We start from the raw sequence: 14256 nt of genomic DNA, 5'->3' as shown, positions 1-14256 counted from the left end.
TAGCTGTGAAAGTTTGAATAAAGTCAGAAATAGAATGATAAAAGCCGATTTATAATAATTTCTTACTTGTTATTTTGTAATATGATGACGTTATTAATTTACTCACTGTAGGCTTGAGTGCCTCACTGTAATTACAAGTTTTATTACTTAAGGTTCTCGTAGAAACGCTTAAGGTCGAATACCGCAAAACTAGCACTGGTGGTGCATATGAAATGAAGTATGAAAGAGAAACTATTCTATCTACAATTATGTATTCTACGTTGACGGACTTATCCGGGTTTTCTCATGTGGCAGCGTGAAGTGCTATGCACTTACACTCACAGCGTGTAGGCACAGACGATGCCTCACTGAGTTGTCGATGCTGAATACTATATAAAAAAATAATATATATATATTGTTAAAGTTCTTGATACCGCAAAACTAGCACTGGTCATGCATCGAAATGAAGTATCTAAAGATATCATATCTAATCATTCAACCTTTATCTATCATCCTCAAAGCCCATAATCCCGCGGGGTTTCTAAGAGTGGCAAGTGAAGTGCTTGCACTTACACAGCGAAAAAAAAGTTAAATACAACATTTAATTTTTTCTTAACGTTAAGTTACAATTTAACTATTCAATGCATTATTCTACAACATCACCCATTAAACCCATACTTGGTATTCTTTCTATCCACTATAAAACTCTCATGTTCCATACATTATTCAATAGTGGTTGGTAAGTGCAAAATGGCCAAAGAGTCTGGTATGTCCCTGCTGACAACTAATGAAATGAACGTCTGCAATGAGTAATCTGCCAAAACCTTGGACAGGGAAAGTGAGGAGAAAGAGAGCGTTTTGAGGAAGTAGTGTAATTGAATGACGAGTAGAGGATGAGATATAAGTACTCATCGTTGATAGATCCCAGAGAATGAATCTGAATAGCTGTCTTTGTCTATTCCAGTTAGACATTTGTCAGCGAAGCTACCTCCAATTCCAACGCCTTCAACTCAAAGACCCAATAATCAGCCCACATCCTGACAAGATATCTGAACGCTGAAAGTTATTGCCGAGTTACTACAAACATGAGGCAATTGAGTAAACATGTATCGACTGTGTTGTCTGTAGATACGTTTAGACAAAAAGTCTCAGGCTTTTCTGTATGCTCATCTTGATACGCAATAGATTTTGTTTCAGTTGTCAATGATAGATGTACTTTCAATATTTCTCGTAACAAATCCAAATATATCTGCCAAGATATATGATTACGTAACCATTAAAAATACTTGCCACGAAAACTATTTACTTTTGAAGAGAATTAATTCCCTTCAATCAATATAATTTGTAGATGATATATCACCTTGTTTTCATCAATCTTTATCGAAATCTAATCCTTCGTTGTCGACTTGCCTCCTCTCTTAGCTCTTTCTTCAGACTGTATCGCATCTTCAGGTCTGCGCGGCGTCTATGATGTCTCTCCTTCCAGACTCTCGCCTTAGAACCTCTTTCGCCCACCAATCTGCCTCAGCCGACATCACGTCCCCACATCTCCTCAGTTCTCTTCGCAACATCCATCCAAAATCACGATGGAGTACTTCATCGTTTTCCGGCCGTCAAGGACCTTATTCAAAACAGGAGAAGCCAATATGGTCGCAAAGTTCTATATCATCATTATTGTCCAAGCGGAACAGTAATCTGGCTGGAGACAACTTCAATGGGCTGCCCAATTCGCAACGTGTGTACTCATTCAATACGCCTTCGTCACGGCGTCTATCCTGGCCAATTCCCTTCAGCTTTAGCACAAAATTTCAATTATCCAAAATTTCAGCAAAATCAATACCAAGTGCAGGCACCATGAAATTTATCTCATTATGTTGTCTTTGGTATACTTGTTCAGCAGTGTCCAACAACACGGGAAAAGTTATTCTAAACAACTTCAAATATCCAGTTACTTTAACAATTGTTCAGTTTTTCTTCGTCGCGCTGTATTGTGTGATCTGTAGCCAGAGTTTTTTGGGCTGGACGGGAAGGCTGAAAAAACCTACTGGCATCATTATGCAGGGTACGTTGCCTTTAGCGGCTTTTCAAGTCGGTGGGCACATTTTTGGAAGTATGGCTATCAGCCGAGTGCCGGTGAGCACAGTACACACCATCAAGGTGAGTTCGAATGGCTTTATTTAGACGGGCTAACTCTCCTTAGGCATTGTCGCCTCTTTTTACGGTCATGGCGTACGCATTGCTATTTAGGGTATCTTACTCCCCGGCTACATATCTGTCATTACTTCCACTCACCCTCGGTGTCATGTTTGCATGCTCCTTCGATCTTTCTTTCTCCAATCTTTTCGGTCTTGTCTGTGCTATGGGGTCCACGCTTGTTTTTGTGTCTCAAAATATATTTTTCAAAAAAATCATGCCTACAATAGGTGCTTGTGAAACCGCCTCCACACTCAAGTTGGACAAGATAAATCTCCTCTATTTCTCTAGCACAATGGCATTCATCCTTATGTTTCCTCTATGGGTTTATTCTGATGCGTGGCGATTACTCGACCTTTGGTTACAGCCGTCAAAGAAGAGCGATGGTCCTGCAATCCTCATCTACTTTTTTCTCAACGGAACTGTACATTTTGCTCAGAGCATAATCGCTTTTGCATTACTGGCGTCCACTTCTCCCGTCACTTACTCTATCGCGTCTCTGGTCAAACGGATAGCTGTCATATGTCTAGCCATTTTCTGGTTCAAGCAGCCTGTCCACTCTGTACAAGCCTTTGGTATCGCCCTGACTGCCGCGGGATTATGGATGTACAATAATGCGAAGAGAGATGTGGAGCAAGGAGAAAACAAGATGAGGCAAGTAGAGGCGGTCAGAGATGGTTTGCTCCCTGTAACGCGATCAGATCAAAAAGTCTTGGAGGGGAGGGGCTAACTAAGCAGCGACAATGAGTACAGGGAGTCAAACATTGAGAGCATCAATCCAGGAGAAGTGGAGACGATAATTTGACAGAGGTCAAAAGACTAGGTAGAGATTGTATATAGGAGCCAAAGCTCCCTCCTACCGCAGGCATGCTCTCTTGGGTGCAGATAGCAACAGCAAGTCTTAGCAATGGGTGAATGGACAATGGTTCTTTGTGTTTTTCTATCAACACCGTTTGTTAATATGCTTACCTGCATCTTTATGGTCTTCCTCATCTGTCACAACCTTTTTTTCGCCCCCCTGTTTTCATTCTAGCAGTCTTGATGTCCATAGAGAACTCCCTTGGGTTTCAACGCTGTTGCTGTCAATTGGTATAGATGTGAAGGCTACTATTGCCAAATTAGAAACAGCTGCCACTGCAGCTGACAAATACAATTACAAGCTAGGTAGAGATATCTATTACTAGAATGCATATTGTCTTTAATTGCATCTGTTCTTAGGCGTCTATCAGCTTTGAAAGGTTTGTAATTTGTTGATTGACAACGATTATGTATACTGTTTCTACCACCCCACAGTCCACAAATCGTCTTTAAAATCAGATTTTGGTCCAGCATAGAGATTAGCAAGTACTCTACGCCGTGATTGCCAGTCATCTGCTCCCACATAAGCTCCACACATAGTTCTACTGCCCGTAAAAGCTGAGCGTCCATGCATGACTCGCCAATTGTCAATGACTGGATACGTCAGTCCAGTATACCTGAAAATCAGCGAGATCTGACTTACCCAATACGGTACCAGGCCGTAGTTTGACCCAATATTGTGCATCATCACTGTTGACAAGCTCTTCATACTTTTTAGCCGCTTGATACCATTGTTGCAGCTCCTTGGATGTCCATCCTTGTCCTAATACACCTCTATCCTCATTGTTCCACCTGACTTGCGCCAATCTTCCGCGTTCATCATGAGTAAAGACTGGTGAGCAGACTTGGGGCCGGAGCAAGTTTCCTGGTGTTCCCGATGCATGATACGGAACCCCGACTTTTGAAAGTATGGAATAATGATTTGGATATGACGCCGAAAGCAACGAAGCTGTGTAAAAGCCATCGACAAGTAGGGTTTTACCCCCGGAACCCGGATGAGGATGAGAAAGAAGGTGAAATATTTGAAGTCCCGCTGGATCAGTAAAGTATGTGGTGTCTGTATGTGCTGGGAGTGCTTGGGCACTATAGGCAAGATCGCCGTGACTGAGGTCGGCGGTGAAGGACCAGAAACCGCCATCTACAACCAATTGTTCATCAACAAGGCCAAAGAATTTCATCCTGAAACATACAATGAGTTTGCCTGATTGGCGCAATGAGCTCAATGAGGTTCTTGGTTGCCTTCTCGGTTTGTGGTACGTTATCGATGAAGCAACAGCCATAGTCATACTATTTCAATCAGTAACCTGTTCTATCCTCAAGAGTCTTGGAAAGCACAAGATAAACTCACGACCTGGTCAAGAACTCGGAGTAAAGAAAGCCCACTTTTGTCTGCTTGTTCATCCATGATGTCTTCATACAGAACAGTTGGAGGCGTAGTAGCAACACTAGAATTCCACAAAGTACGTCTATAAACAATAACTCATATTAGTTCTCAATCTCGGATCATTTGAAGGATTCTTCTCTTACACTTTTACAGGTTTAGTATGATCAACAAAAGGGGGATTATAGGCCGATTTCTCAAGGAAAGTGAAGGGAAAAAATGATGTATGTCCTGGTACGGACCAAACGATGTGAAGACCATTGTCATCAACCGATGTAGAGATTGGATGTACTTTTGTTGATACCTTCAACCATTCAAACGTTAGTCATTCAGTCGTTTCAACGGATGACTCTGGTCTACCTCTGACAATGTTTTCAACCTTTGTTTCGTCGGGCGATAAAAGCATCGATTGCAACGACAATGGTCAAATAGGAAATAATGGTCACTTCCTCTTTCCATTAGTTCAACTATTCAAATAGCAGGGGACTTACAATTCCGATTTCCTACCGTCTGACCATTGCACAGTGATTGCAGACTGGTTAATGTGCACATTTGGTAGAGATTTTGAAGAGCTAAAAGCGATATCCTGATGAAATTGAGCGGGTTTTAGTAATGTGAGGGCATTGTAAAGGGTCCGACGATGACTTGAAAGAGCCGCTGGTTGATTCTTGAGCGTTTGTAAGGAATAGCACTTCCAAGAGATTCCGCTACAATATCCAAGAAGCATCTTGAAACCGAAGGGAGGATGAAGATGCTGTGATAATCAAATCGCTATATATTCAATCTGCTAGTTGTAGCTGTCACATTAGCGGAGTAACTGTGAGCAGATATTGAATAAAAAAGAACGAAGAACAAGAGAAATGTCAAGAGAAGAGATTGGATAAGGGTAATGAACGTTCCGTAATTCACGATTACTATAGCCGACTATACCCGGCCTAGTTATATTTCCCCTCCTTGACAGAGAGCAGCACCTTGGTGCATGGCTTCTATCAGGCTTTTTGTACTGGCATGTCGAGATAACAATGGTTGTTCTTGATTCATGTATGTTGGGTCTTGTGCATTGCGGCTGATCTTATTCACAGTTACACAAATGATACTTTTAACAAAATTCAACCAGTCCCGAAGGTCATTTGCGAGAATCTATGTGAAATAGACTCGCAAGATGGGGATGTGATTGAAAGTTACTGTTGTTTTGAAGGACAAGCCTTTATATGCTGTCTAAACAAAAGGTTTGTAAGTTAATCAATTCGTCAAATGAAAACCCAGCACACTTTCCGTTTAGAAGTGTATGCATGGCTACCACAGCAAGCTGACACAAAGTGCTAACGCCACATTGTTGATAGGATATATAACCCATGCCCACCGAATCCCGAAAAAGAAATTGATTGTGATAAGAGTCACCAGAATCCACTGGTATAGCTCTAATTGTACAGGCCTAAGATTATTCATCAGTTTATTCTAATTTTTATGACCAATTCACGTGCGTACCTTCTCGTAACAGTCGTTATCGAATTATTGAGGGATGATACAACTTCTACCGCTAATGTAGTCACGTATAGCAAATTACAATCTATGTGTAACGGATTCTCCCATTTCATCCACATATGTCGAGCCCAAACAAAAAGGATAGGAACGTTAAAAGGAAGCCAGAAAAGCATAAACATGGCTATAGATACTTGAAGATGATATCGATTAGAATTCTACAGCGTCAGAAACATATTACCGACTCGTAGACTTACAGTGCTTTTTTTAGTAATGGAAGTTATTGCTGCCCATGTAATTCCAAAAGCGATGACAAATACAACCTGATATGGCAGAGTAAAATAGGCCGTTAACGTCAGAATGACTGATGGCGCCACAATCCTCGGCAAGCGATATGAATCAGTATTGGCACTATCAACCAATAGTAGTAAGAAAGTTATATCACAGACCATGTCGACCGAGAAAGAACTTACAGTTCCTCAGAAGTTGCTTTCGTCCACCATAGCTGCGACAACATCATCTTCTGAAGCCATAAGAACACGCTAGCGACAGCATAGAGAAGAAAAACCAAGCCAAGAGACCAGATTGCCAGAATGGCAACAAGCGGAAGATGAATCAGTTCCACAGTACCTATAAGAATAGTGGGCGCAATTGGGAAGGAAGCCAGAGTCGACTGGATCAATGCCCCCAAACAGAGAGCTGCCACTATGCCTGGGGACCAGTTCAAGGCAATTGCCTGCAGAGCTCTATCAAAATGAGGGAATTCGCCTGTTCTGTTAGTTCAAATCCTGAATAGTGGTTATTCACCTCTTTCTTTAAAATGAATTAATTGGTACAAAATCGTCACGAGTACCCATGCATTAGGCCAGACGACGGCAGTCATTCTATGCCGCAGCACAAGTTTAGCTAAAGTGCCTATAGTTTTCCTTGATATCTTGATCATTTGCACTGGGCATGCCGGCGATTGAAAAATATCAATCCCGATACCTTTTTGGCCTTGAAAAGAAGTGAAAGGGATAGACGATGAATGAGAATGCAGTAAGATCGAAGAATTGGTGAATGGATAATATCGTGACTCGTATGTTGATTTCTTCAGTGCTGAAGCAGGAATAGTATAATGTCTGATTACGGGACGATCACCTGTTCTGAGCTTGAGTTGATAAACGATTTAATATATCACAAGTCATACCTTCGCATTGTCCTAGCTCGACTTCGACGATATATGTGGATAAGGAAGACATGACAAAAGAAGGAAAAAGTAAATGAGAATGTGTAACAGCGCTCTCTGTCGCAATTGGCTCTGGTCGTCAGCTCGCGCTCATGCGATATCACTCACTCCACATATGCCCATGAATGATATGGGAGACTTTTTCTCCGGATACTGTCCAGTCAATTGCTGACGATTCTATCACAATCGTTCCGCTGGAAGAAATTAAATTTAGATCCATTGCAATCATCACTTCATCGCTCTTAGTTCCCTCTCCTGGAAATGGGAAGGGAGCTATTGGATTGACAGGATATGGAAACATATGTATCGTCGGTGATACGTTCTCGCAAATGAAATCATCCCTGCACTGTTTCACTCTGTATTCACCACCGTTACCATATTTCCCTAAAATTGTCATGTTTTGGGACATAATCGGAAAGACCGTATTTACAGGTACAGATGCTTGCGATGAGATTTGATTGTATTGATCTTCAAGAAGCCATTTTCTTGCAACTGCCATTTTTCGAGATCTCGCAGGATGTTGTAACATTTCAAACAACATATGTGTGATTCGAGAACATATCTGACGGCACCACACCATAGCCTGATGATCAACACCAGTCCACACTACGGGAATGCCAGTAGTGAATACAGCAAGATCCCTAGAATTCGAGGTGGTCTCTTGAGGTAAACTACAATAGTCAGAGGCCACCTGGGTATCGGAAACCCCTCCACATAATGATATAAGCGGTGGATGATTCTCACTCTGACGTCTTTCATCTATTTCTGTATAAATCGAGTCCATGTCATATTCAAAGGGTATCGGTGGAACAAGATGAGGGGTTGACATGGTGACGATAATATCAATTAAGTTAGACATTTCGGAGTCCGCTGCTAACCGCGCGACAACACCTCCCATAGAATGGCCAAGTAAAGTAACTTTGGAAGGCCTCTCATGATCTTCAAGATGCTCATATTCCAAGAAAATTCGTCTGATACAACGGCAAACGTAATCGGCTTGGTAGCGAAGTGTTTGGGCATGAAGAGCAGAAAAATCCTCATTAAAGTCCACTAAAAAGGACCAAAAACTTCAACGACCAAAACAATGAAAAGCAATGCGATCAATAAGGGCCCACCTGTGAAGAAGTCTACTTTCTTGTTGTAACGTGTATTATGATTTATTCCGTTTTGTTCATGAAATTGCTTTGCGGCTGAAGATGCAATGGAACGAACTTGTTGATATGAGCCAGCATTACCAGGTATGAACAAAATTGGGTGCCCGGAAAGCTACAAGACAAGCATTAGAAAGAGGCTTGCCATTATCCAAGAGAAATGCCAGCTCACATGGCTTTCTATATCCAACCCTTGCTCACGATATAGATATAAATTGTAAGGATCCGATTGTTTTTCCGACCATTCCAATTGCTTGTATGACGGTGACATCCAGCTCATCTCACATCCCCAAGAGCCTGAAAGATTCTGGTCGATTTCGTAAGAGTGATAAACCAGCCATGAAGCTGCGATGGTCAGAAGAGCATAGACGAGAGAAACTCGAGAAAAAGATCGCTCATAACAATGCGACCTTTTATCTTCTGAATTATGCTGTGTTTTTGTGAACTTCATGGCCATCAGGTTTGTATAAGTCGAAAGATTAAAGCAGATATGGCACATTTAATATCACAAAAGTCAAAAGCATTTATTTGGTCCTTCTCTTATTCAATTCACGGGGTCAAAAACATTAGCATTTGATTTCAATTCATTTCTTGTATTCATTAAATGCTATTCATTTATTCCAGTAAATATAACTTTGACATACGTTAACATAACACAACACAGAAACAACCATCGCGAAACGTTCTCCCGGTCCAAACCATGAACAAAGATTCAATACAACCCTTCATTTGTTTGAAATCAGAAAAATGCTCTCCTAGGATTAAAATCACTGGACGGAATAGATTGAAGGCAGCTAAACTTCTTGGTACAAAATACAACTGGTCATGCTCAATACCGCCTTTGCATACATGCAGGCCAGACCTATGAGAGCACGTAGGAGGGTCATCGCGCCGGTGAAGGACCAAACAATGGGCGTATCTGTCATGATTAAGACGAGTTGATAGAACGCCTTTTTTCAATGCGCCTTCGACATATGGATCATCTTCAAACATTACGAGGCCCAGAAACCACTCCTATCCTTGTTGTCTCATCACATTCACCACAAATACCGGGTCTGCTTTTCCCATCACACTATGGTCGCCGGCGAAGACGATACGTCTCTTTTGTCTTACCTTCGTTGACCTCTTACTACAATTGGCATGCTTTATGTTGTCTCTTTTTGATATGACTGTTGTCAATATCTTAATTCCTTCTCCACCCTGGCAACAAATAACGAAATGATAAGGGGCATACCGACTGTCTCATTTCTTTTCCAAAGAATAGGATGTTTGGTTCATGTATGGCATGTCAACATCGACGGGTTGACTAGTCTTGAATAGCATCGCGTACGTATATGATTATCTTGAGCGACTCATAAACTTGATCTTTTGCCATTTCTTGTAATAGATGACTACTCGAACTCCTTGGACGAGTACGACATAGATTGTAACATTGACACTTGATGCAACGAAACAACAAGAGCACTGTTGTGATAACGAAACAAAAACCATATGTTCCCAAATGTATCCGCCGTACTATTGTGGCAATAGAATAGCAAAATTGTTTTTCTTTGCTCCATCATGAACTATGACTTTCTTACATAGCTCACGAGAGTTCAGAGCTATCGAGTCTGTTTCTTGCGCTCGCCGCCAGAGCCAATATCCCAATTTGGCTCCCTTCTTTCGCTGTTCTTTCACAAGTTCAAACCCAATGACCTCCATCAACTTGATGAATAACGACGGCGTGAGATAACGAGAGTTACTGACACAGGGTAGTGGGAGAACAAGGAATAACAGAGAGCTTCGACCAGGTTTGAGATGGGAGTGCATTAGTTGCAGCATACGCCCTAGAAAACAATTTCTTGTAAACATACTTGAAGGCACAAGTGTGTTAATGTTGCAACACACCTCTTTTTGAAGGATCCTCAACAAAGTTTAAGACGAGACTACAGCTTATGATGTCGAAGCATTCATCGTCAGAGTTAGGTAATGGTCGCTCGAAAAAGTCTTGTTCTACAATGTCGGGATGCTGTGAATGAAGATCTATAGGACAGTTGTCGATGTATTTTTTCTGCGAATCAAAATTATCAGGACGAAGAGCTCCGATTTCCAGCATGCTTTTGGAATGGATTCCAAAGAACAACCGACTGTCGGCATCACCAATAAAACAAGGTGTTTTCACCTACCGAAGACGAGATCCAGTGCTCTTAAACAAGCCCATCTCCCATAACCACGTTACAAGTACTTTTGATGTGTCTCCGCCCCTTTGCTTTGATTGACCCAGCGTGCTGGCTCTTTGATATGCATCAAGGCCGCCCAAAGCTGACATCTTCTTCTCAACTTCCTGCAGCTCAAGCGCTAAGGTATGTCTCTTTGATCCTACAGGCCTTGTCTCCAATTGACGATTTAAAATAGCTTTCCGCTTGACTAGAGTATGATAGCCAGCTATAGTAGCTTGTGTAAGCTTATGAGATATGGAAGAGCACAATGGTCGAGGAGTAGATACTATGGATTGCTTTTTAACCTTTTTGGTCTTTGAACGCATGTTAATTAATATGTAAATGTCAAAAGTAAATACTTGGTTGAATGGAAAATATAACGTATGATCGAAAATATTACGTAAATAAACCCAATCGTCTACTTTCGCTCAAGATATTTCAAGTTTTATTTCACTCTCTAATCATTTCCTTATCATAACAAACACTGATGGTCCTCTTCTCTCTCTCCGTCTTCGATTCTTACAATGATACCTCAGCTGCATGGGAAACAAGCATCAGGATCTTCATCTCATAGATCGCATCCATCGTCCTCATCTGCCGACTTTGGAGAATTCACTTCCGCAGAGCAGCCGAATCAGCTTGAGCAATCACATTCGACTCCTTCTTCCCTAGAAGACGGGGACCTTCTTGTCTCCTACAATGACTTGGGCCACCAAATCTCTCCATCAAAACCGGCTGTCGGCCCATATCGTCAATCATCGGTACAATTCGATCTCTTATCGGATCACGACGACAAGCCGCAGTATGAACATTCCCAGCGGAGCTTGCAGCAATCTCCAGAGATGCTGTCTAGTTTTTCAGAGGCATCGACAAACAGCATAAGCATCAATTCCGCTCCGCTTGAAACTTCTTCAAACCATGCAGCTCAAAGTCCCCCCTCGCGTCGTCTCTCTTCCACTTTTCTCTCAAACCCTTCTTCTCCCCCTTTGCTCACTGACGCGGGCAACGATATAGTATTCCATCCATCGCAAGCTACTTCCTATACTGCTATGCAATCAATGCAGAAGGTTCAGGAGAAACAGACGGGTGCCACCAATGCTCCACCAAACGTCAGAAGAAAGAAAACATCGCCCGAGGACAAAATCAATCAGACATTGCCACATAGCCCTTCGCATTCACTTTTCTTGAACTCTCTTGCAACAACTACTAAACTAGCATCGCGTTGGCGTTCCGTTATAACTCAAGGTGCCAACCCTTCTCAAGCCAATGGTAATACTCCCGGTTATCAGCTTTCTCCTACTTTATACACTGAACCACTTCCGGTTACCCATGAAACGCCTTTTGCATCAGCGGAGGAACTTGCCGGAAGCTATGTGGCCCCAACAGGGGCTCCAGGATTCAATAATCGGGAAAGGAAAAGCGGAGCGCATTTGCAAGAGAATGATGAATGGAGCCCTGTCAAGCTACTTGGGAGGAGAGAAATTTCTGAAAAAGTGTTAGGCCCATCTGACGCGCAGAAGCTACGGATATGCCTTCCCCCTCGCCAACGCCTTTCCAACCAATGGACCCTTTTGTGTCAGTAAATACGTTATGCTCTTGAATCATATATAAGCTGACAGCTCTTAGTCTCAATAGACCAACATGGGTCTTCCTTGTCCACACTTTATCGAAGAATAGAACAGCATTCAATACACCATTCGGCCCTTGGTTACATCATTGCTATACTAGATGGACAATCGAATCAATTTGGAGTTTATACCAAGGAGCCAATAACCAAACATGAGGGAACCTACTACGGAAGCGGGGAATCGTGAGTGTCGTTCTTGTTTTGGCGAACTTGTTTTACTGATGTTGTGCCATTTTTAATTTTAATTGTTGCTTTTCTACTGGTGACACGGACGGTTTTTTTAATTCACGCCTTTAACTCAGTTTCTTGTTCAAAAAGACGAAAGATTCACAGTTATCTGTCTATAGATGGACTGGGAAGAACCAGTATTTTTCTTTATGCGAATCAGGGTTTATATCTTTTGGAGGAGGGTAAGCCCGCTTACGATCTATCGAGAGAGCTCACTGACATAAACATCTTATTTGTCAAGCGCTGGAACATATGGTCTCATTCTTGACGCTACATTCTCTCATAATTCATCTGCAACCTGTCCTACTTATAATAATGATGTTCTTTGTGAACAAAAAGTGACAAAGTCACCTCAATCTACGCCTTTTGAATGCCTAGGATTGGAAGTATGGGCAATAAAATGAGTGACGCGAGGCAAAACATAGAGAACAATGTACAATTTTCATCGCGAATGTATTGTAGACATATTCAATTCGTTTTCATTTTGGCTTGTTTACTATAGTTTAGATTAAACAGAGTGGACCATAAATATCAGCAGTTACTACTAAAGAGCAACTCCCGTTGTTATGACCCTCTGCACACGCTGTCGTACTATCACCTATTATCTTATTGTTCTGCTTAATTTTTATCTTCTCTCTAACTATTGTTCTGTACATAGATATATAGAAAACCCTCATAGATTGTGCAATCCTCTTGGTGGATCAATCATCATACGTTGCATCTATAGACCTTTCCTGTTACAACCCTACACATATGTGTCATGAATATTACCAATAATTAAGATCCACGCTCTGTACCAAAAGGTCACAATAATGCAATCTACGTTGCATTATTTTTTATTGGCTATATTCCATGGATTAATTCCAAGGTTCTGACAGTAGGATGTTGGATTCTTCTTGTTGCTTAGTCATCCTAACCATACTCCAAAGGGGAAGGGGAAAGAACCATCTAGAATGCTCTGGACGCCAGGAAGGGCTTGTAGTTGACGAAATGTAATGTAATGTAATTGTAATAGGCCACCGGTTATCTCTTTAGAACTTCAAGTGATCTATTACAATTACATTACATTTCGTCAGATTATGAGCCTCGATCGAGAATTCCCACTCGTTGTAATTTTCTGTACCTTGCAGAACAATGACCTGGTCATGGTCGGAGACAGTGTTGTATGCCATGATTAAATGTGTTATAAAGGTGGGATATGGATTAAGAAGGAAATGCGTATCCTAATGACCTTAAGTGAGAGTGAATTCTTTGTAGTAATAATGATAAACTGTCACAGCCTGCACACAGTTATCTTCAGCTCAGGTTGGAGAGCTTATCTTGCTTAGGTTCTTGGTTCTTGGTTCTGGGCTCTGGATTCTGGGTTCTAGGTTATTACTTGGTTTATCATTGATGCAAGGTTGTTGGTATCTAACAACAGGCCTAGAGCTAATACTCCTGGACTTGCATTGATAGAAATATGAGAAAAGAACTTAAGATACAAGTTAAACTACCTATATACAGTAGGCATCAAAATGTTTCAATGTTTTTTTTTTGGATTGGATCACCAATAACTTCCGAACGATAGCATCGGTAGCCATCGAATACCGATGCAAGGTACGGCTACTTCTTAGCTCTATAACACAGCGTCAATGACGCCATTGACTGTATCTATGACTGAGCTATGCGGCTTGGAAGACAGAGGCCACATTGAAACATTTTGATACTTTTTTTTCGAGAATATAAATTCATGTTTTTAATACTTTGTATAGCCTCCCTTGGCACGAAGAACTGCCTGTATCCTTCGTGGCATACTCTCTATGAGACTGTGGCAGACTGAGACCGGTACCTCATCCCAAACCTTTTCAATCCTCTCCCAAAGTTCTAACATGCCTTGGGGCTCATTTTCCTCCCTTTTGAGTTCTTTTTTGAGGTGATGCCATAGATGCTCG

At 41.6% G+C, this 14256-nt stretch overlaps 4 protein-coding genes across 4 annotated transcripts; 2 read left to right on the top strand and 2 right to left on the bottom strand.

Moving 5' to 3' along the window:
* Positions 1–2034: 2034 nt before the first annotated feature.
* On the top strand, positions 2035–2902 carry L203_102957 (uncharacterized protein; the record flags this gene model as incomplete). Its single annotated transcript, XM_066212365.1, has 2 exons — positions 2035–2136; positions 2180–2902. The coding sequence occupies 2 exons, from the start codon at positions 2035–2037 to the stop codon at positions 2900–2902; spliced, it is 825 nt and encodes a 274-aa protein (XP_066068462.1).
* A 549-nt stretch (positions 2903–3451) lies between these two features.
* Positions 3452–8729, bottom strand: L203_102956 (trimethyllysine dioxygenase; the record flags this gene model as incomplete). Its single annotated transcript, XM_066212364.1, has 16 exons — positions 3452–3624; positions 3674–4168; positions 4221–4317; positions 4379–4496; positions 4558–4715; positions 4772–4856; positions 4903–5118; positions 5775–5846; positions 5900–6086; positions 6135–6304; positions 6367–6661; positions 6881–7033; positions 7083–7178; positions 7230–8171; positions 8237–8387; positions 8445–8729. The coding sequence occupies 16 exons, from the start codon at positions 8727–8729 to the stop codon at positions 3452–3454; spliced, it is 3693 nt and encodes a 1230-aa protein (XP_066068461.1).
* Positions 8730–9787: 1058 nt separating this feature from the next.
* Positions 9788–10796, bottom strand: L203_102955 (uncharacterized protein; the record flags this gene model as incomplete). Its single annotated transcript, XM_066212363.1, has 3 exons — positions 9788–10098; positions 10160–10368; positions 10438–10796. The coding sequence occupies 3 exons, from the start codon at positions 10794–10796 to the stop codon at positions 9788–9790; spliced, it is 879 nt and encodes a 292-aa protein (XP_066068460.1).
* Positions 10797–10994: 198 nt separating this feature from the next.
* L203_102954 (uncharacterized protein) lies at positions 10995–12729 on the top strand (the record flags this gene model as incomplete). Its single annotated transcript, XM_066212362.1, has 4 exons — positions 10995–12045; positions 12097–12280; positions 12400–12507; positions 12567–12729. 4 exons carry the CDS (start codon positions 10995–10997, stop codon positions 12727–12729), a joined length of 1506 nt encoding a protein of 501 aa, XP_066068459.1.
* Between the last annotated feature and the right edge of the window lie 1527 nt (positions 12730–14256).

Source organism: Cryptococcus depauperatus, chromosome 3 (genome assembly GCF_001720195.1).
Source record: "Cryptococcus depauperatus CBS 7841 chromosome 3, complete sequence".
NCBI classification, from domain to species: Eukaryota; Fungi; Basidiomycota; class Tremellomycetes; order Tremellales; family Cryptococcaceae; genus Cryptococcus; species Cryptococcus depauperatus.
This window is presented reverse-complemented; position numbering and strand designations above follow the sequence as displayed.